Source organism: Copadichromis virginalis, linkage group LG5, assembly GCF_057382275.1.
Source record: "Copadichromis virginalis isolate Kocher_CV1m ecotype Utaka linkage group LG5, C_Virginalis_male_GT1.1, whole genome shotgun sequence".
Taxonomy (NCBI): domain Eukaryota; kingdom Metazoa; phylum Chordata; class Actinopteri; order Cichliformes; family Cichlidae; genus Copadichromis; species Copadichromis virginalis.
In genome coordinates, this window is record NC_140622.1 from 10717206 (window position 1) to 10738092 (window position 20887).

The window sequence follows — 20887 nt, forward strand, 5'->3', positions numbered from 1 at the left end:
TCGAAGGATATCTACAGAAATGTGCAAAGGAATCGTTCATATTTATTTAACCGTCGGCTATTACAGATGAGTAACAGTGGAAAGGAAGAACTTGCCATTATAACCCACTAGTATGACGATCCATAGTGTGAGTCTGAAACCTGGAGATACTGTTCCTAAAAAAGAATAAAGTGGGCATGAACTTCGTGTTCACCGAATTACGAGAAGTTTACCTTTTGTGGTTTAATTCTCAAGTGGGCCATACCTATGTCTGGAGATAAGATGTGTCTGGCAGCTTTAGAAGACCACACTGAAAATGGTATTTGAGGTTATGAGGGAAAGGACTTTTAAGCCTTTGATTTACTTTCGTGTTTAATATGGAATACGTGTCTCCGCCGACCTTCTGCCGCTCGTTTGGGGGCTGTTTCCTGCGTGGTAATGCAGCTGTAGCTGTAGTAATAGTGAAAATAACAAGGCCGATATCATGAGCCGCTTACCACAGACTACGTCTCCATGAGGCGCGTGGAAATGACAGTTTTTCTTTTCTTGTAAACAGTATGTTGATTTTTTTTTTAAATTTAGTCTACAAAGACTGTTAAGGTTGCAAATGCGCCTGACTAATCCAACCATGCGACACAAGCGCCACCTTATGGAATTAGAGCTTCATTTCGTGTGATAAATTTTAATAAGAGCAAAATATTTCAGGGAACGTTTCAGTAACGATTACATTTTATAGAAGTTTGCTGAAAGCACTCATCAAAATAAAATACATTCTCACTGTTGCCTTGGTCAGCGTGTGTTTGCAGAATTTGCAGAAAACTGCACTAATCAATGAATAGTAAGTCTCTCAGATTACTTCATGGGGTGTGAAATGGGTTTCCATTAGTAATGAAATTCAAATACTTTTCTTTTACCCAACTCATTGGTGAGGTCAATTTTTTCCACCTGTAGCTAACAGCTGTTCACCAGCACCAAACAACGAGCAAATAAAATGACAACAGCTGACCGATTTAGCCGTTACTATACTTCAGATATTTTTCTCATGATTTGGTGGAACCAGACCAGAGTCTAATAAGCCTTGGATATAATCAAAAACAACATTTAATTGTGCCAGTGTGTTTTTAATTGGTTTATTTACTCAGCGCATTCTTAAATTAAAATAGGATGAATACCTGACAAAACAGGCGGAAGAATGTGGAGCTCTGTCTGATTTTTGTTGGTGTGCTGTACAGAAGATCCACAAGGGACTGTGTTGTCTCTATTTCCGTTCACCTTGTACACCTCAGACTTTCAGTACAAATCCAGGTCATCCTACTTACAGAAGTACTCTGATAATTCTGTAGTGGTTGAACATATTAATGATGGGCAGAGGAGGAGTGTAGAGCACTAGTGGATGATTTATGGAGTTGTCTGAAAGGAATCGTGTGCTTCTTAATGTGAATAAAACTTTAAAAAAAAAGAGATGGCGATGGACTTTAAAAGAAAGAGGACGGGTACGTGGCCCGTGTCTATCCTGGGACAGGATGCTGACTTGGGGTGAAGAGGACAAGCCTGAAATGAAAGACTAACACAGATGCTGTGTACTCACAAGGGACGAGCAGGCTGCCCCTAAAATGATGATTTCTTTTCTTTTCTTTTCTTTTCTTTTCTTTTCTTTTCTTTTCTTTTCTTTTCTTTTCTTTTATTCTGCCTGTCCCGTTTGGTACTTTAGCAATCAGAATTATTGTCTGAAGGCCAAGAAAGATGCCCAATGAATTAATTTTACCAAGTGGATCATTATGGTAACTTGATTGACCTTTGTTATTATTATTATTATTATTATTATTATTATTATTATTATCCATCCATCCATCCATCCATCCATCCATCCATCCATCCATCCATCCATCCATCCATCCATCTTCATCCGCTTTGTCCGGGGCCGGGTCGCGGGGGCAGCAGCCTAAGCAAGGAGGCCCAGACCTCCCTCTCCCCAGCCACCTCCTCCAGCTTGTCCGGGGGAATACCAAGGCGTTCCCAGGCCAGCCGAGAGATATAATCTCTCCAGCATGTCCTGGGTCTGCCCCGGGGCCTCCTCCCGGTGGGACATGCCTGGAACACCTCACCCAGGAGGCGCCCAGGGGGCATCCTTGTCAGATGCCCGAACCACCTCAGCTGGCTCCTTTCGATGTGGAGCAGCAGCTGCTCTACTCTGAGCCCCTCCCGGATGGCCGAACTTCTCACCCTATCTCTAAGGGAGAGGCCAGCCACCCTTCGGAGGAAGCTCATTTCTGCCGCTTGTATCCGCGATCTCGTTCTTTCGGTCACTACCCACAGCTCGTGGCCATAGGTGAGGGTAGGGACGTAGATCGACCGGTAAATTGAGAGCTTCGCTTTTACACTCAGCTCCCTCTTCACCACGACGGACCGGTGCAGCCCCAATCCGTCTGTCGATCTCCGGCTCCCTTCTCCCATCACTCGCGAACAAGACCCCGAGATACTTGAACTCCTCCACTTGGGGCAGGAACTCATCCCCGACCCGGAGTGGGCACTTCACCCTTTTCCGGCTGAGAACCATGGCCTCAGATTTGGAGGTGCTGATCCTCATTCCCGCTGCTTCACACTCGGCTGCGAACCGTTCCAGTGCGAGCTGAAGGCCCTCACCCGATGAAGCCAACAGAACCACATCATCTGCAAAAATCAGAGATGAGATTCTGAGGCCACCAAAGCGAATTATTATTATTATTATTATTATTATTATTATTATTATTGTTATTATTATTATTATTGTTGTTGTTGTTGTTATTTTATTTACTACAGACTGGACAGACATGACTGGGGGATGGGAAAGGGAGAAAGAAAGGGAGGGAAAGAAAAACAGAGAGGAAGAGGGACAGTGAGAGAAGAGAAAAAAAAGAAGAAAACAAGCAAAAAGAGAGCAAAACAATATGAAGACCACAGCAATAACCTAGACAAGTGTAAGTAACAATAAATACTAAATAGTGAATGTTATTTTGCAGCACACAAGACCGACAGCGCACGATAGCAGCCAAGATAGATATAGTTTGTGTCCGTGATCACCCGTGTGCACACCTGTGTAGATGAGTGCGCTTGTATTCAAAAGGTTTCTCCATGTGAATTTCTGCTAGAGGTTGTGGGGAGCCATAGCCCTGCCCCCCAGGGCATGAAGCAGGCATGCAGGAGATCCAGGCCCCAGACATCCAGAAGCCCCCAGAGCGCGAGAGCCCAAGGAGGACCATCGGCGGGGCAGCCGCGCCACCCTCCCGGAAGGAGCTGAGGAGAGCCCGAGATGTGGGGTCACGCAGCAGGGACGGTGCAGAAGCCACAGGGAGCTGCAGTGACGTGTCCGTGGGCTCCGCCAGCTGCCAGAGCAGACTGAGGCCTGGGGTCCGAGAACCCCCCCACCCCCCAGAGGGGACCCAACTGAGCCACAGGCGCCAGACCCTGCAAAGCAGGTACCGGTAGTGAACCGGTACATACCTGAGCGCCCAGTCCTGGACAGCAAGAACCACCAATGCACCGACGTCTGAGGGTACCTGAGATGTTCCCAGATTGTCTAAGACCCGACCTGACACAGACACACACATACACAAACATGCATTCCCACCCTCATGCACACATATATAAATACTCGACACTCGCCCAACATGGAGACAAAACGAAATGGACACTGTACACACACTCAAACTCCCCACACATACTCTTTACCCAAGAGCTGCATCTGAGACCAAAGTGGAGGTTTGGCCATAATGCACAGCAGGACCTTCAGCAAGAATCAAACACCTCAAACCAACTGTCAACTATGCTGGTTCAAGGGTGGTGATTTTTTCAAAAAGAGCTTGTTCTGCAGCCACAAGAGATAGTAAGCTTGCAGGTGACAAACTCCTCTGCATGACAAAGTTTTCTAGAGTCAAATATGAGGCCATTTGTCCGACAGCTAAAGCTTCTCCTAAATTAGGCCATGCAACAGGATAACGACCCCAGGTACAGAAGCAAATCTGCAGCATGGAAGCCCAGACCTCAACCTGACTGAAATGTTGTGTATAAAGGAATGCTTGCATGCTTGAATTGAAGCAGCAGAGTTGTAGCTGCTAACTGCTGGTTCTGTAAACTACTCAAACATAGAATGATTGCTATATTGAACTAATAAAACGCCTAATGAAGACTGTCATGAAAAGTATTTGGCATCTGATCTCCTGTAACCTGCGGAGCTAAGCTGTTTTACCAGCTCTGCTCTCTGATTTTTCTTTTATGAAAAAAGACAAGTTGTCAAAGTTATTTGTTTGCAAATGTATTTCAGAAATATCGACATACTTTTTTTAATCAGCAGAAACTTTATGTCAGTAGTGCAAAAACCTGCACTGATCTGACCTCATTTCTTCCTCATCCTGATTCCTGACCTGGGAAGGGAGAGAAATATTTGTTTTTGTTTGTCTTCTTGTTTTATTTAATTCCTTGTGGGATTTGGATCCAACACGTAAAGTATGCATATTATGCACACACACAAACACACATGCAGCTATTACCCATTTCTTGTATTCTTGAATAAAGACATTGATTTGACACATTTAATTAGTGACCAATTGTTTTTATTGTTCAATTATTAAGAAAAAAGAAAAGGTGGGGGTGGGTGGGATGGAAAGTAAAGGGAGAGAGGAGAGAAAACCCCAACAATCCCCTCTGAGCAAGCACTAGGCGACAGTGGATAGGAAAAACTCCCTTTAAAGGAAGAAACCTATGACAGAACCAGGCTCTAGAGGGGGCAGTCAACTGTCGGGACTGGTTGGGGGGTGATTGTGAAAAGAGGGGAGGGAGATGGGAGAGGTGTTAGTAGTTAAGGGGGGGGGGGGGGGGGGATTAAGCTGGAACAGAGGTGGGAGAGGAAGAGGCGACATTGGCAGTACTGAAAGAAGGAGTGTTCCTCCTCCAGAAGAAGCAGAAGCGTTTTTTCTGTTTCTTCAGCTGCTTTTCCACGAGCACCTTTTTCTCGAGGATGAGGATTTTCAGCTCCTCGATTGTTTCGGTGTTTTGCTTCTGCAGCTTGTTGCATTTTTTCTCCACTTCCTCTATTTCAGCTTGTTTTTCTTCCAACCTTTCTTTCAGCACTTTAGATGTTGCCTCCTGTTTCTCAAACTCCTGGAGAAGAAGTTTTTCTTCTCTCTGCTTACTGACCAGCTGTTCTCTCTCTTGAAGCAGGTCTTGATATTTGTGCAGTGTCTCTTCGAACTTTATCTGCAGCATCCTGTTGTTTCCCTCCATGAGCTGGAGTTGGCACTCCATGTCTCCCTGCTTTCTGTCCAGCTGCTCTTTCTCTTGCAGGATTTCTTTATTTTGTCGCAGAGCTTCATCAAGCTTTCGTTGCAAGCTTTCATTTTGTTGCTTGATGCTCTGCAGATTGGAATCCATTTCTTTTTGTTTGATTTCTTGTTCCCTTTTCTCTTGGAGAAGCTTTTCATTTGCTTGCTCTGTGCGATCAAGCCTTTTTTTGTCAACATTGTACATTAGCTCCATGTCTCGGAGATTGGAGTGCAGCCCTCTCTTCTTCGTGCTGTCTTTCATCTTCTCCTGGAGGAGTTTTCTATTTTGCCGCAGAGCTTGATCAAGCTTTCCTTGCAAGCTTTCGTTGTGTTGCTTGATGCTCTGAAGCTTGGAAAGCATTTCTTTTTCTTTTAACTCCTGTTGCCTTTTCTCTTGGAGGAGCTTCTCATTTGCTTGCTCTGTGCGATCAAGCCTTTTTTTGTCAACATTGTACATTAGCTCCATGTCTCTGAGATTGCTGTGCAGCCCTCTCTTCTTCATGCCGTCTTGTTTCTTCTCTTGGACAAGTTTTTCATTTTGTTGCAGGGCTTCATCAAGTTTTCCTTGGAGCTCCTGGTTCTTTTTGTCCATGTCATGGAGATCCTGTTGTTTCCCCTCAATAATAGCTTCCTTTTCTTGAAGCTGGAATGACAACTTTTTTAGTTGAGCGCTCTTTTGCTCATTTTCCTCCATCAAGAACTTAATCTTCTCTGCGTTTCTGAGCGCTTCATCCTCCAGTTCTTCCAAACGCTTTTCCTCTAGTTCCACTTGGTCACACCAGGGAAGAGAGGAAAGGGAAGAGTCTAGTGGCTCATCCCAAGGAAGAGCGTATGGGTCAACTTCTTGTCCCTTTGGATTTTTTTGAGACATGTTGGGTCTGGATACAGTTACAACTGCAAAGGATCCAAATATTTCAAAAGGCTTTTCTGGCGAACGGTTCAATGCTGCACACATCAAGGCTGCGAGAAACGGACTAAAAGTCGTTGCGCTTCACCCCTATTTATAGGTTTTTGGATCAAAGGAAAGAATGGTGGTAAGATTCTACGTGTGTGACGTCATAATTCTGTAAGGCAATGAGGTTGTCACGTGATATTTTTGGAGGAGGGCATTTTTCAACTTGGACAAATTATCAGTAAAGTTTCAATCTCTGTTATTTTCCCCAAAAAACGTGTTGTCGCAATCATGTTTTCTACTGTAATTGGTGCCAACAGATGGCGCAGTTTAAAGTTGGCTGTTACTCTGCCCAGGCTGCTACCATAGAAGAAGAATGTAGACCAATAGTACTTTAACGATGTCCGCTGATCGTTTCCGTGTAAATCTTAGCATTGCTTTAGCCGTCAAGCTAAAGGTTTAGCTTCATACTGCCATATTTTCAGAGCAACAAAATATTTAAACGGTCTCAGATCATGGTGAGTATTTGAAAAAAATGTTTATTTAATGTGAAGCCTGTGATGTGGAAAGGTTAGCAAGCGTAATTTTGCCTATTGTGTTATACACGGGTGCTTACATCCGAGTAGTGTTGATCTTTTCTAAGGTCCATGGGTTTATCCAACGAGCAGCTAAGTCACCGTTATATCTGTAATTTTGTGTGCAACGTCTTAATGCAAAAAAAACAAAAACAAAAACACAATGCGTTTTTAAGCTCTCTCTGCGTTCACTGCCTCTGCAAGTGTCAAACTTCCTCGCTTTAGCTGATGCTAACCAACATTAGCGCTTACGGTTCGTATATAAACACAACTGTCAGCCCTTCACTTTTGGTGCCGACCACATTTTGAGCATTTTCTACAGTTTGTGAAATGGTCGCCATTGGCATTACATGCCAGTAGTGTTCGCTAATTGACTTTACCGGGGATTATATTTATTACAACGTTACTGCGTGGAAGTGATCATAGTGTATGCTTATGAACGTGAGTGGTAGGTGTTATTAGTGCGACTTTACCCTTAATTAGTTTTCCCACCGGAAGTAGAGTTGTTTATGCGACGTGATGGCTAGAGCAGTCCCAAACAATCGATTGCGTTTCTTAACAGACCAATTCTCTCCAAACTTTTAGGGTAAGCTAGACTCGAGATATGGTTGCAATAATACGAACAAGAGCGCAACAGCATATTGACAATGGCGAGAACTTTAATATTTACATTGTGTTAGTGCACCCATCGCTCCGCATCCTTAACGCTACATTGATGTCGAGAGTCTCTGACACAGCTGTGCTCTGCAGCACAGACACCCTGCTTATCTGTGATTCGGCCAGACTGGTGTTGAACTCCAAAGACATGCGCGGGGTTAGGTTAGTTGGCTGTTGGTGTGAGTGGTTGTCTGAGTCTCTCTAATAACCCTCCAACAGACTGGCGACCTGTCCAGGGTGTACTTTTGCCCTATGACAGCTGAAATACAACCTGAATAAAATAAGTAGGAGAAAATGAATGATGTTTATGAACTGTAGTTAATGTAGTCAGACAATAAGTTACCGAGCAACAGGCCACAAGTCTTGGTGCAGAATCATACTAAGATTTAAAAAATAAAATGTTGGCACTGGTGTTTGAAACAGTATACTGTCAGTAAGACTGGAGCAACTGCACACATCTGGAAACTAATAACTAGAGTAGTTAGTAACATTTTGTTACTGCATCCATTTAGCCAGGTATAATTAGCATGTCTACATACATGTCATTTCTAATGTGGTCCTATGTGGTATGTTGTAGGACAGTGAAGTGTCTGACACTGACCATGTAGCAGTGCCTGAGAACACTGGTATGGAGGGGGAGAACGCACCTCTTTACTGTATTTGTCGGAAACCAGACATCAACTGCTCCATGATGTAAGTATATATCAGTTTTATATTTGCAGTATGCGCAGTAGGGGTGGGCGCTAGCTTCAGCAATGTTATCAGAGGGTTTTTTTTTTAAAATGAAGAGCTTCTATTTCGAGAAAACTACCAATAAGGATATATGCACAGATATAGAAAACAATACTGTAACATTTTATTGATGCTTGCAGTTTGGAGGAAGCAGTATTTGCAAGTGTAACTAAATTCCAGGCATTTTCCATCCTTCTTTTCCTATCAGCTTTTTTCTAGTTGTCAGTGTGAACCAAGGTGTCAGCAGCAGCATTATAGTGCAAAAGTAGTGACCCAGCATAGATCAAATGTAAGCACAAAAGTAGCCAAGGTAGTGTTTTTCCTGGAAATTTTAAGTGAAAGGATAAAGTAACTGCTTACCACTTTAGTTTAACAATGATTAATGAAATGTAACCGTGTAACTCATCAGCAGTCTGCACAGTATGGTCACATATTAAAACTGAAGAATATGTTGTACTTGTTGTAGTGTTTCATCATGGGTCCAGTTTTTACCCAGGTGCTTAAAGCCCTTCTTTACCCTCATGTAACACCAACAGTAATTTCCAACCACTATTTCCTGTTCCTGTCAGTCAAACAAACAGACGACAAACATCTTCTATAAACAGGAATAATGTCATTTTATCGGATTAGAAAACATCTAATCTAGCGTTGATATTACACTGCTGTTTAGTGTCTGGCTGATCTCAGTGTCACCAAAATATCTGCCCTACATGTCAAACAATGAGAGAACTTGAAACAGTAACATCACCTAGCAGCTTATTTTAATTAGTGCTAACGTTTTGTTTGCTGGCTAACATTGCTATTATTATAGTCACAGTTAATTGACTTTGAATAGCTTTATTTCAAAAGTAATTTTACAATTTCACAGCCATTTAGCTGTGTTAACTGTACATGCTGTAGGTCATAAGGCGTGCATGGATCATTTTTATAATCAGCCTCTTGTCTTTTGTCCACCACAGACTTTGCCATGATAAATTGGTCAGTTGACAACCAGGAGCCGTACACCTTAACCTCAGAGGCCAGGACATCCAGGGGCAGTGTGAACACGCACTTGCTTAAATGGGACGCAAGACGGACTATAGAGGGCCACCCGCTTGCCAGACAACCAAGTGCTGTCCCTGTCCACGGCCAGTGTGAGAAGGACTCTCACTAAAGTCAACCCACACAAAGCTGCTGGACCAGACAATATACCTGGACGCGTGCTCGGAGCCCGTGCTGACCAGCTGACTGATGTCCTAGCGGGCATCTTTAACATCTCCCTGAGTCAAGCTGTTGTGCCACAGTGCTTTAAAACCACCACCATCATACCTGTCCCCAGACCTTCCCAAAGCCTAATTCCACAATGATTGCCTGAGCCTATTCTTGTTAAATGATGAAAAACTCAAAGGCACGTTTGGGCAGTGGATCTGTGTGAAATCAGCAGCTTGCAAAACTAAATCAAAATGTGTGCTATTGATTCTAAAAATAGAAATCACAATAAAGTTCAACATTTACTAAAACCGCCATTCAGTCATCTGAGAATCTTTACTCATGAAATTATAACGGTTAGATGAATGTATATGCAGTGATTTACTGATCAATGATAAAAGGGGAGATTTATGCAATAACGAAGACTGTCATGAAAAGTATTTGGCATCTGATCTCCTGTAACCTGCGGAGCTAAGCTGTTTTACCAGCTCTGCTCTCTGATTTTTCTTTTTTCTTTTATGAAAAAACACAAGTTGTCAAAGTTATTTGTTTGCAAATGTATTTCAGAAATATCGACATACTTTTTTTAATCAGCAGAAACTTTATGTCAGTAGTGCAAAAACCTGCACTGATCTGACCTCATTTCTTCCTCATCCTGATTCCTGACCTGGGAAGGGAGAGAAATATTTGTTTTTGTTTGTCTTCTTGTTTTATTTAATTCCTTGTGGGATTTGGATCCAACACGTAAAGTATGCATATTATGCACACACACAAACACACATGCAGCTATTACCCATTTCTTGTATTCTTGAATAAAGACATTGATTTGACACATTTAATTAGTGACCAATTGTTTTTATTGTTCAATTATTAAGAAAAAAGAAAAGGTGGGGGTGGGTGGGATGGAAAGTAAAGGGAGAGAGGAGAGAAAACCCCAACAATCCCCTCTGAGCAAGCACTAGGCGACAGTGGATAGGAAAAACTCCCTTTAAAGGAAGAAACCTATGACAGAACCAGGCTCTAGAGGGGGCAGTCAACTGTCGGGACTGGTTGGGGGGTGATTGTGAAAAGAGGGGAGGGAGATGGGAGAGGTGTTAGTAGTTAAGGGGGGGGGGGGGATTAAGCTGGAACAGAGGTGGGAGAGGAAGAGGCGACATTGGCAGTACTGAAAGAAGGAGTGTTCCTCCTCCAGAAGAAGCAGAAGCGTTTTTTCTGTTTCTTCAGCTGCTTTTCCACGAGCACCTTTTTCTCGAGGATGAGGATTTTCAGCTCCTCGATTGTTTCGGTGTTTTGCTTCTGCAGCTTGTTGCATTTTTTCTCCACTTCTTCTATTTCAGCTTGTTTTTCTTCCAACCTTTCTTTCAGCACTTTAGATGTTGCCTCCTGTTTCTCAAACTCCTGGAGAAGAAGTTTTTCTTCTCTCTGCTTACTGACCAGCTGTTCTCTCTCTTGAAGCAGGTCTTGATATTTGTGCAGTGTCTCTTCGAACTTTATCTGCAGCATCCTGTTGTTTCCCTCCATGAGCTGGAGTTGGCACTCCATGTCTCCCTGCTTTCTGTCCAGCTGCTCTTTCTCTTGCAGGATTTCTTTATTTTGTCGCAGAGCTTCATCAAGCTTTCGTTGCAAGCTTTCATTTTGTTGCTTGATGCTCTGCAGATTGGAATCCATTTCTTTTTGTTTGATTTCTTGTTCCCTTTTCTCTTGGAGAAGCTTTTCATTTGCTTGCTCTGTGCGATCAAGCCTTTTTTTGTCAACATTGTACATTAGCTCCATGTCTCGGAGATTGGAGTGCAGCCCTCTCTTCTTCGTGCTGTCTTTCATCTTCTCCTGGAGGAGTTTTCTATTTTGCCGCAGAGCTTGATCAAGCTTTCCTTGCAAGCTTTCGTTGTGTTGCTTGATGCTCTGAAGCTTGGAAAGCATTTCTTTTTCTTTTAACTCCTGTTGCCTTTTCTCTTGGAGGAGCTTCTCATTTGCTTGCTCTGTGCGATCAAGCCTTTTTTTGTCAACATTGTACATTAGCTCCATGTCTCTGAGATTGCTGTGCAGCCCTCTCTTCTTCATGCCGTCTTGTTTCTTCTCTTGGACAAGTTTTTCATTTTGTTGCAGGGCTTCATCAAGTTTTCCTTGGAGCTCCTGGTTCTTTTTGTCCATGTCATGGAGATCCTGTTGTTTCCCCTCAATAATAGCTTCCTTTTCTTGAAGCTGGAATGACAACTTTTTTAGTTGAGCGCTCTTTTGCTCATTTTCCTCCATCAAGAACTTAATCTTCTCTGCGTTTCTGAGCGCTTCATCCTCCAGTTCTTCCAAACGCTTTTCCTCTAGTTCCACTTGGTCACACCAGGGAAGAGAGGAAAGGGAAGAGTCTAGTGGCTCATCCCAAGGAAGAGCGTATGGGTCAACTTCTTGTCCCTTTGGATTTTTTTGAGACATGTTGGGTCTGGATACAGTTACAACTGCAAAGGATCCAAATATTTCAAAAGGCTTTTCTGGCGAACGGTTCAATGCTGCACACATCAAGGCTGCGAGAAACGGACTAAAAGTCGTTGCGCTTCACCCCTATTTATAGGTTTTTGGATCAAAGGAAAGAATGGTGGTAAGATTCTACGTGTGTGACGTCATAATTCTGTAAGGCAATGAGGTTGTCACGTGATATTTTTGGAGGAGGGCATTTTTCAACTTGGACAAATTATCAGTAAAGTTTCAATCTCTGTTATTTTCCCCAAAAAACGTGTTGTCGCAATCATGTTTTCTACTGTAATTGGTGCCAACAGATGGCGCAGTTTAAAGTTGGCTGTTACTCTGCCCAGGCTGCTACCATAGAAGAAGAATGTAGACCAATAGTACTTTAACGATGTCCGCTGATCGTTTCCGTGTAAATCTTAGCATTGCTTTAGCCGTCAAGCTAAAGGTTTAGCTTCATACTGCCATATTTTCAGAGCAACAAAATATTTAAACGGTCTCAGATCATGGTGAGTATTTGAAAAAATGTTTATTTAATGTGAAGCCTGTGATGTGGAAAGGTTAGCAAGCGTAATTTTGCCTATTGTGTTATACACGGGTGCTTACATCCGAGTAGTGTTGATCTTTTCTAAGGTCCATGGGTTTATCCAACGAGCAGCTAAGTCACCGTTATATCTGTAATTTTGTGTGCAACGTCTTAATGCAAAAAAAACAAAAACAAAAACACAATGCGTTTTTAAGCTCTCTCTGCGTTCACTGCCTCTGCAAGTGTCAAACTTCCTCGCTTTAGCTGATGCTAACCAACATTAGCGCTTACGGTTCGTATATAAACACAACTGTCAGCCCTTCACTTTTGGTGCCGACCACATTTTGAGCATTTTCTACAGTTTGTGAAATGGTCGCCATTGGCATTACATGCCAGTAGTGTTCGCTAATTGACTTTACCGGGGATTATATTTATTACAACGTTACTGCGTGGAAGTGATCATAGTGTATGCTTATGAACGTGAGTGGTAGGTGTTATTAGTGCGACTTTACCCTTAATTAGTTTTCCCACCGGAAGTAGAGTTGTTTATGCGACGTGATGGCTAGAGCAGTCCCAAACAATCGATTGCGTTTCTTAACAGACCAATTCTCTCCAAACTTTTAGGGTAAGCTAGACTCGAGATATGGTTGCAATAATACGAACAAGAGCGCAACAGCATATTGACAATGGCGAGAACTTTAATATTTACATTGTGTTAGTGCACCCATCGCTCCGCATCCTTAACGCTACATTGATGTCGAGAGTCTCTGACACAGCTGTGCTCTGCAGCACAGACACCCTGCTTATCTGTGATTCGGCCAGACTGGTGTTGAACTCCAAAGACATGCGCGGGGTTAGGTTAGTTGGCTGTTGGTGTGAGTGGTTGTCTGAGTCTCTCTAATAACCCTCCAACAGACTGGCGACCTGTCCAGGGTGTACTTTTGCCCTATGACAGCTGGAATACAACCTGAATAAAATAAGTAGGAGAAAATGAATGATGTTTATGAACTGTAGTTAATGTAGTCAGACAATAAGTTACCGAGCAACAGGCCACAAGTCTTGGTGCAGAATCATACTAAGATTTAAAAAATAAAATGTTGGCACTGGTGTTTGAAACAGTATACTGTCAGTAAGACTGGAGCAACTGCACACATCTGGAAACTAATAACTAGAGTAGTTAGTAACATTTTGTTACTGCATCCATTTAGCCAGGTATAATTAGCATGTCTACATACATGTCATTTCTAATGTGGTCCTATGTGGTATGTTGTAGGACAGTGAAGTGTCTGACACTGACCATGTAGCAGTGCCTGAGAACACTGGTATGGAGGGGGAGAACGCACCTCTTTACTGTATTTGTCGGAAACCAGACATCAACTGCTCCATGATGTAAGTATATATCAGTTTTATATTTGCAGTATGCGCAGTAGGGGTGGGCGCTAGCTTCAGCAATGTTATCAGAGGTTTTTTTTTTTAAAATGAAGAGCTTCTATTTCGAGAAAACTACCAATAAGGATATATGCACAGATATAGAAAACAATACTGTAACATTTTATTGATGCTTGCAGTTTGGAGGAAGCAGTATTTGCAAGTGTAACTAAATTCCAGGCATTTTCCATCCTTCTTTTCCTATCAGCTTTTTTCTAGTTGTCAGTGTGAACCAAGGTGTCAGCAGCAGCATTATAGTGCAAAAGTAGTGACCCAGCATAGATCAAATGTAAGCACAAAAGTAGCCAAGGTAGTGTTTTTCCTGGAAATTTTAAGTGAAAGGATAAAGTAACTGCTTACCACTTTAGTTTAACAATGATTAATGAAATGTAACCGTGTAACTCATCAGCAGTCTGCACAGTATGGTCACATATTAAAACTGAAGAATATGTTGTACTTGTTGTAGTGTTTCATCATGGGTCCAGTTTTTACCCAGGTGCTTAAAGCCCTTCTTTACCCTCATGTAACACCAACAGTAATTTCCAACCACTATTTCCTGTTCCTGTCAGTCAAACAAACAGACGACAAACATCTTCTATAAACAGGAATAATGTCATTTTATCGGATTAGAAAACATCTAATCTAGCGTTGATATTACACTGCTGTTTAGTGTCTGGCTGATCTCAGTGTCACCAAAATATCTGCCCTACATGTCAAACAATGAGAGAACTTGAAACAGTAACATCACCTAGCAGCTTATTTTAATTAGTGCTAACGTTTTGTTTGCTGGCTAACATTGCTATTATTATAGTCACAGTTAATTGACTTTGAATAGCTTTATTTCAAAAGTAATTTTACAATTTCACAGCCATTTAGCTGTGTTAACTGTACATGCTGTAGGTCATAAGGCGTGCATGGATCATTTTTATAATCAGCCTCTTGTCTTTTGTCCACCACAGACTTTGCCATGATAAATTGGTCAGTTGACAACCAGGAGCCGTACACCTTAACCTCAGAGGCCAGGACATCCAGGGGCAGTGTGAACACGCACTTGCTTAAATGGGACGCAAGACGGACTATAGAGGGCCACCCGCTTGCCAGACAACCAAGTGCTGTCCCTGTCCACGGCCAGTGTGAGAAGGACTCTCACTAAAGTCAACCCACACAAAGCTGCTGGACCAGACAATATACCTGGACGCGTGCTCGGAGCCCGTGCTGACCAGCTGACTGATGTCCTAGCGGGCATCTTTAACATCTCCCTGAGTCAAGCTGTTGTGCCACAGTGCTTTAAAACCACCACCATCATACCTGTCCCCAGACCTTCCCAAAGCCTAATTCCACAATGATTGCCTGAGCCTATTCTTGTTAAATGATGAAAAACTCAAAGGCACGTTTGGGCAGTGGATCTGTGTGAAATCAGCAGCTTGCAAAACTAAATCAAAATGTGTGCTATTGATTCTAAAAATAGAAATCACAATAAAGTTCAACATTTACTAAAACCGCCATTCAGTCATCTGAGAATCTTTACTCATGAAATTATAACGGTTAGATGAATGTATATGCAGTGATTTACTGATCAATGATAAAAGGGGAGATTTATGCAATAACGAAGACTGTCATGAAAAGTATTTGGCATCTGATCTCCTGTAACCTGCGGAGCTAAGCTGTTTTACCAGCTCTGCTCTCTGATTTTTCTTTTTTCTTTTATGAAAAAACACAAGTTGTCAAAGTTATTTGTTTGCAAATGTATTTCAGAAATATCGACATACTTTTTTTAATCAGCAGAAACTTTATGTCAGTAGTGCAAAAACCTGCACTGATCTGACCTCATTTCTTCCTCATCCTGATTCCTGACCTGGGAAGGGAGAGAAATATTTGTTTTTGTTTGTCTTCTTGTTTTATTTAATTCCTTGTGGGATTTGGATCCAACACGTAAAGTATGCATATTATGCACACACACAAACACACATGCAGCTATTACCCATTTCTTGTATTCTTGAATAAAGACATTGATTTGACACATTTAATTAGTGACCAATTGTTTTTATTGTTCAATTATTAAGAAAAAAGAAAAGGTGGGGGTGGGTGGGATGGAAAGTAAAGGGAGAGAGGAGAGAAAACCCCAACAATCCCCTCTGAGCAAGCACTAGGCGACAGTGGATAGGAAAAACTCCCTTTAAAGGAAGAAACCTATGACAGAACCAGGCTCTAGAGGGGGCAGTCAACTGTCGGGACTGGTTGGGGGGTGATTGTGAAAAGAGGGGAGGGAGATGGGAGAGGTGTTAGTAGTTAAGGGGGGGGGGGGGGGGGGATTAAGCTGGAACAGAGGTGGGAGAGGAAGAGGCGACATTGGCAGTACTGAAAGAAGGAGTGTTCCTCCTCCAGAAGAAGCAGAAGCGTTTTTTCTGTTTCTTCAGCTGCTTTTCCACGAGCACCTTTTTCTCGAGGATGAGGATTTTCAGCTCCTCGATTGTTTCGGTGTTTTGCTTCTGCAGCTTGTTGCATTTTTTCTCCACTTCTTCTATTTCAGCTTGTTTTTCTTCCAACCTTTCTTTCAGCACTTTAGATGTTGCCTCCTGTTTCTCAAACTCCTGGAGAAGAAGTTTTTCTTCTCTCTGCTTACTGACCAGCTGTTCTCTCTCTTGAAGCAGGTCTTGATATTTGTGCAGTGTCTCTTCGAACTTTATCTGCAGCATCCTGTTGTTTCCCTCCATGAGCTGGAGTTGGCACTCCATGTCTCCCTGCTTTCTGTCCAGCTGCTCTTTCTCTTGCAGGATTTCTTTATTTTGTCGCAGAGCTTCATCAAGCTTTCGTTGCAAGCTTTCATTTTGTTGCTTGATGCTCTGCAGATTGGAATCCATTTCTTTTTGTTTGATTTCTTGTTCCCTTTTCTCTTGGAGAAGCTTTTCATTTGCTTGCTCTGTGCGATCAAGCCTTTTTTTGTCAACATTGTACATTAGCTCCATGTCTCGGAGATTGGAGTGCAGCCCTCTCTTCTTCGTGCTGTCTTTCATCTTCTCCTGGAGGAGTTTTCTATTTTGTCGCAGAGCTTGATCAAGCTTTCCTTGCAAGCTTTCGTTGTGTTGCTTGATGCTCTGAAGCTTGGAAAGCATTTCTTTTTCTTTTAACTCCTGTTGCCTTTTCTCTTGGAGGAGCTTCTCATTTGCTTGCTCTGTGCGATCAAGCCTTTTTTTGTCAACATTGTACATTAGCTCCATGTCTCTGAGATTGCTGTGCAGCCCTCTCTTCTTCATGCCGTCTTGTTTCTTCTCTTGGACAAGTTTTTCATTTTGTTGCAGGGCTTCATCAAGTTTTCCTTGGAGCTCCTGGTTCTTTTTGTCCATGTCATGGAGATCCTGTTGTTTCCCCTCAATAATAGCTTCCTTTTCTTGAAGCTGGAATGACAACTTTTTTAGTTGAGCGCTCTTTTGCTCATTTTCCTCCATCAAGAACTTAATCTTCTCTGCGTTTCTGAGCGCTTCATCCTCCAGTTCTTCCAAACGCTTTTCCTCTAGTTCCACTTGGTCACACCAGGGAAGAGAGGAAAGGGAAGAGTCTAGTGGCTCATCCCAAGGAAGAGCGTATGGGTCAACTTCTTGTCCCTTTGGATTTTTTTGAGACATGTTGGGTCTGGATACAGTTACAACTGCAAAGGATCCAAATATTTCAAAAGGCTTTTCTGGCGAACGGTTCAATGCTGCACACATCAAGGCTGCGAGAAACGGACTAAAAGTCGTTGCGCTTCACCCCTATTTATAGGTTTTTGGATCAAAGGAAAGAATGGTGGTAAGATTCTACGTGTGTGACGTCATAATTCTGTAAGGCAATGAGGTTGTCACGTGATATTTTTGGAGGAGGGCATTTTTCAACTTGGACAAATTATCAGTAAAGTTTCAATCTCTGTTATTTTCCCCAAAAAACGTGTTGTCGCAATCATGTTTTCTACTGTAATTGGTGCCAACAGATGGCGCAGTTTAAAGTTGGCTGTTACTCTGCCCAGGCTGCTACCATAGAAGAAGAATGTAGACCAATAGTACTTTAACGATGTCCGCTGATCGTTTCCGTGTAAATCTTAGCATTGCTTTAGCCGTCAAGCTAAAGGTTTAGCTTCATACTGCCATATTTTCAGAGCAACAAAATATTTAAACGGTCTCAGATCATGGTGAGTATTTGAAAAAATGTTTATTTAATGTGAAGCCTGTGATGTGGAAAGGTTAGCAAGCGTAATTTTGCCTATTGTGTTATACACGGGTGCTTACATCCGAGTAGTGTTGATCTTTTCTAAGGTCCATGGGTTTATCCAACGAGCAGCTAAGTCACCGTTATATCTGTAATTTTGTGTGCAACGTCTTAATGCAAAAAAAAACAAAAACAAAAACACAATGCGTTTTTAAGCTCTCTCTGCGTTCACTGCCTCTGCAAGTGTCAAACTTCCTCGCTTTAGCTGATGCTAACCAACATTAGCGCTTACGGTTCGTATATAAACACAACTGTCAGCCCTTCACTTTTGGTGCCGACCACATTTTGAGCATTTTCTACAGTTTGTGAAATGGTCGCCATTGGCATTACATGCCAGTAGTGTTCGCTAATTGACTTTACCGGGGATTATATTTATTACAACGTTACTGCGTGGAAGTGATCATAGTGTATGCTTATGAACGTGAGTGGTAGGTGTTATTAGTGCGACTTTACCCTTAATTAGTTTTCCCACCGGAAGTAGAGTTGTTTATGCGACGTGATGGCTAGAGCAGTCCCAAACAATCGATTGCGTTTCTTAACAGACCAATTCTCTCCAAACTTTTAGGGTAAGCTAGACTCGAGATATGGTTGCAATAATACGAACAAGGGCGCAACAGCATATTGACAATGGCGAGAACTTTAATATTTACATTGTGTTAGTGCACCCATCGCTCCGCATCCTTAACGCTACATTGATGTCGAGAGTCTCTGACACAGCTGTGCTCTGCAGCACAGACACCCTGCTTATCTGTGATTCGGCCAGACTGGTGTTGAACTCCAAAGACATGCGCGGGGTTAGGTTAGTTGGCTGTTGGTGTGAGTGGTTGTCTGAGTCTCTCTAATAACCCTCCAACAGACTGGCGACCTGTCCAGGGTGTACTTTTGCCCTATGACAGCTGAAATACAACCTGAATAAAATAAGTAGGAGAAAATGAATGATGTTTATGAACTGTAGTTAATGTAGTCAGACAATAAGTTACCGAGCAACAGGCCACAAGTCTTGGTGCAGAATCATACTAAGATTTAAAAAATAAAATGTTGGCACTGGTGTTTGAAACAGTATACTGTCAGTAAGACTGGAGCAACTGCACACATCTGGAAACTAATAACTAGAGTAGTTAGTAACATTTTGTTACTGCATCCATTTAGCCAGGTATAATTAGCATGTCTACATACATGTCATTTCTAATGTGGTCCTATGTGGTATGTTGTAGGACAGTGAAGTGTCTGACACTGACCATGTAGCAGTGCCTGAGAACACTGGTATGGAGGGGGAGAACGCACCTCTTTACTGTATTTGTCGGAAACCAGACATCAACTGCTCCATGATGTAAGTATATATCAGTTTTATATTTGCAGTATGCGCAGTAGGGGTGGGCGCTAGCTTCAGCAATGTTATCAGAGGTTTTTTTTTTTAAAATGAAGAGCTTCTATTTCGAGAAAACTACCAATAAGGATATATGCACAGATATAGAAAACAATACTGTAACATTTTATTGATGCTTGCAGTTTGGAGGAAGCAGTATTTGCAAGTGTAACTAAATTCCAGGCATTTTCCATCCTTCTTTTCCTATCAGCTTTTTTCTAGTTGTCAGTGTGAACCAAGGTGTCAGCAGCAGCATTATAGTGCAAAAGTAGTGACCCAGCATAGATCAAATGTAAGCACAAAAGTAGCCAAGGTAGTGTTTTTCCTGGAAATTTTAAGTGAAAGGATAAAGTAACTGCTTACCACTTTAGTTTAACAATGATTAATGAAATGTAACCGTGTAACTCATCAGCAGTCTGCACAGTATGGTCACATATTAAAACTGAAGAATATGTTGTACTTGTTGTAGTGTTTCATCATGGGTCCAGTTTTTACCCAGGTGCTTAAAGCCCTTCTTTACCCTCATGTAACACCAACAGTAATTTCCAACCACTATTTCCTGTTCCTGTCAGTCAAACAAACAGACGACAAACATCTTCTATAAACAGGAATAATGTCATTTTATCGGATTAGAAAACATCTAATCTAGCGTTGATATTACACTGCTGTTTAGTGTCTGGCTGATCTCAGTGTCACCAAAATATCTGCCCTACATGTCAAACAATGAGAGAACTTGAAACAGTAACATCACCTAGCAGCTTATTTTAATTAGTGCTAACGTTTTGTTTGCTGGCTAACATTGCTATTATTATAGTCACAGTTAATTGACTTTGAATAGCTTTATTTCAAAAGTAATTTTACAATTTCACAGCCATTTAGCTGTGTTAACTGTACATGCTGTAGGTCATAAGGCGTGCATGGATCATTTTTATAATCAGCCTCTTGTCTTTTGTCCACCACAGACTTTGCCATGATAAATTGGTCAGTTGACAACCAGGAGCCGTACACCTTAACCTCAGAGGCCAGGACATCCAGGGGCAGTGTGAACACGCACTTGCTTAAATGGGACGCAAGACGGACTATAGAGGGCCACCCGCTTGCCAGACAACCAAGTGCTGTCCCTGTCCACGGCCAGTGTGAGAAGGACTCTCACTAAAGTCAACCCACACAAAGCTGCTGGACCAGACAATATACCTGGACGCGTGCTCGGAGCCCGTGCTGACCAGCTGACTGATGTCCTAGCGGGCATCTTTAACATCTCCCTGAGTCAAGCTGTTGTGCCACAGTGCTTTAAAACCACCACCATCATACCTGTCCCCAGACCTTCCCAAAGCCTAATTCCACAATGATTGCCTGAGCCTATTCTTGTTAAATGATGAAAAACTCAAAGGCACGTTTGGGCAGTGGATCTGTGTGAAATCAGCAGCTTGCAAAACTAAATCAAAATGTGTGCTATTGATTCTAAAAATAGAAATCACAATAAAGTTCAACATTTACTAAAACCGCCATTCAGTCATCTGAGAGTCTTTACTCATGAAATTATAACGG

General features: G+C 42.3%; 3 protein-coding genes across 3 annotated transcripts; all 3 read right to left on the minus strand.

Annotated features, from left to right (window-relative positions):
• Positions 1 to 4535: 4535 nt before the first annotated feature.
• On the minus strand, positions 4536 to 7763 carry LOC146708924 (uncharacterized). The gene has a single exon (XM_085455818.1). The coding sequence runs from the start codon at positions 6229 to 6231 to the stop codon at positions 4837 to 4839; it is 1395 nt and encodes a 464-aa protein (XP_085311944.1). The 5' UTR covers positions 6232 to 7763; the 3' UTR covers positions 4536 to 4836.
• Positions 7764 to 10149: 2386 nt separating this feature from the next.
• LOC146708925 (uncharacterized) lies at positions 10150 to 13250 on the minus strand. Its single transcript, XM_085455821.1, has one exon. The coding sequence runs from the start codon at positions 11832 to 11834 to the stop codon at positions 10440 to 10442; it is 1395 nt and encodes a 464-aa protein (XP_085311947.1). The 5' UTR covers positions 11835 to 13250; the 3' UTR covers positions 10150 to 10439.
• A 2495-nt stretch (positions 13251 to 15745) lies between these two features.
• LOC146708926 (uncharacterized) lies at positions 15746 to 18966 on the minus strand. The gene has a single exon (XM_085455822.1). It carries the CDS (start codon positions 17439 to 17441, stop codon positions 16047 to 16049), a length of 1395 nt encoding a protein of 464 aa, XP_085311948.1. The 5' UTR covers positions 17442 to 18966; the 3' UTR covers positions 15746 to 16046.
• Positions 18967 to 20887: the final 1921 nt, after the last annotated feature.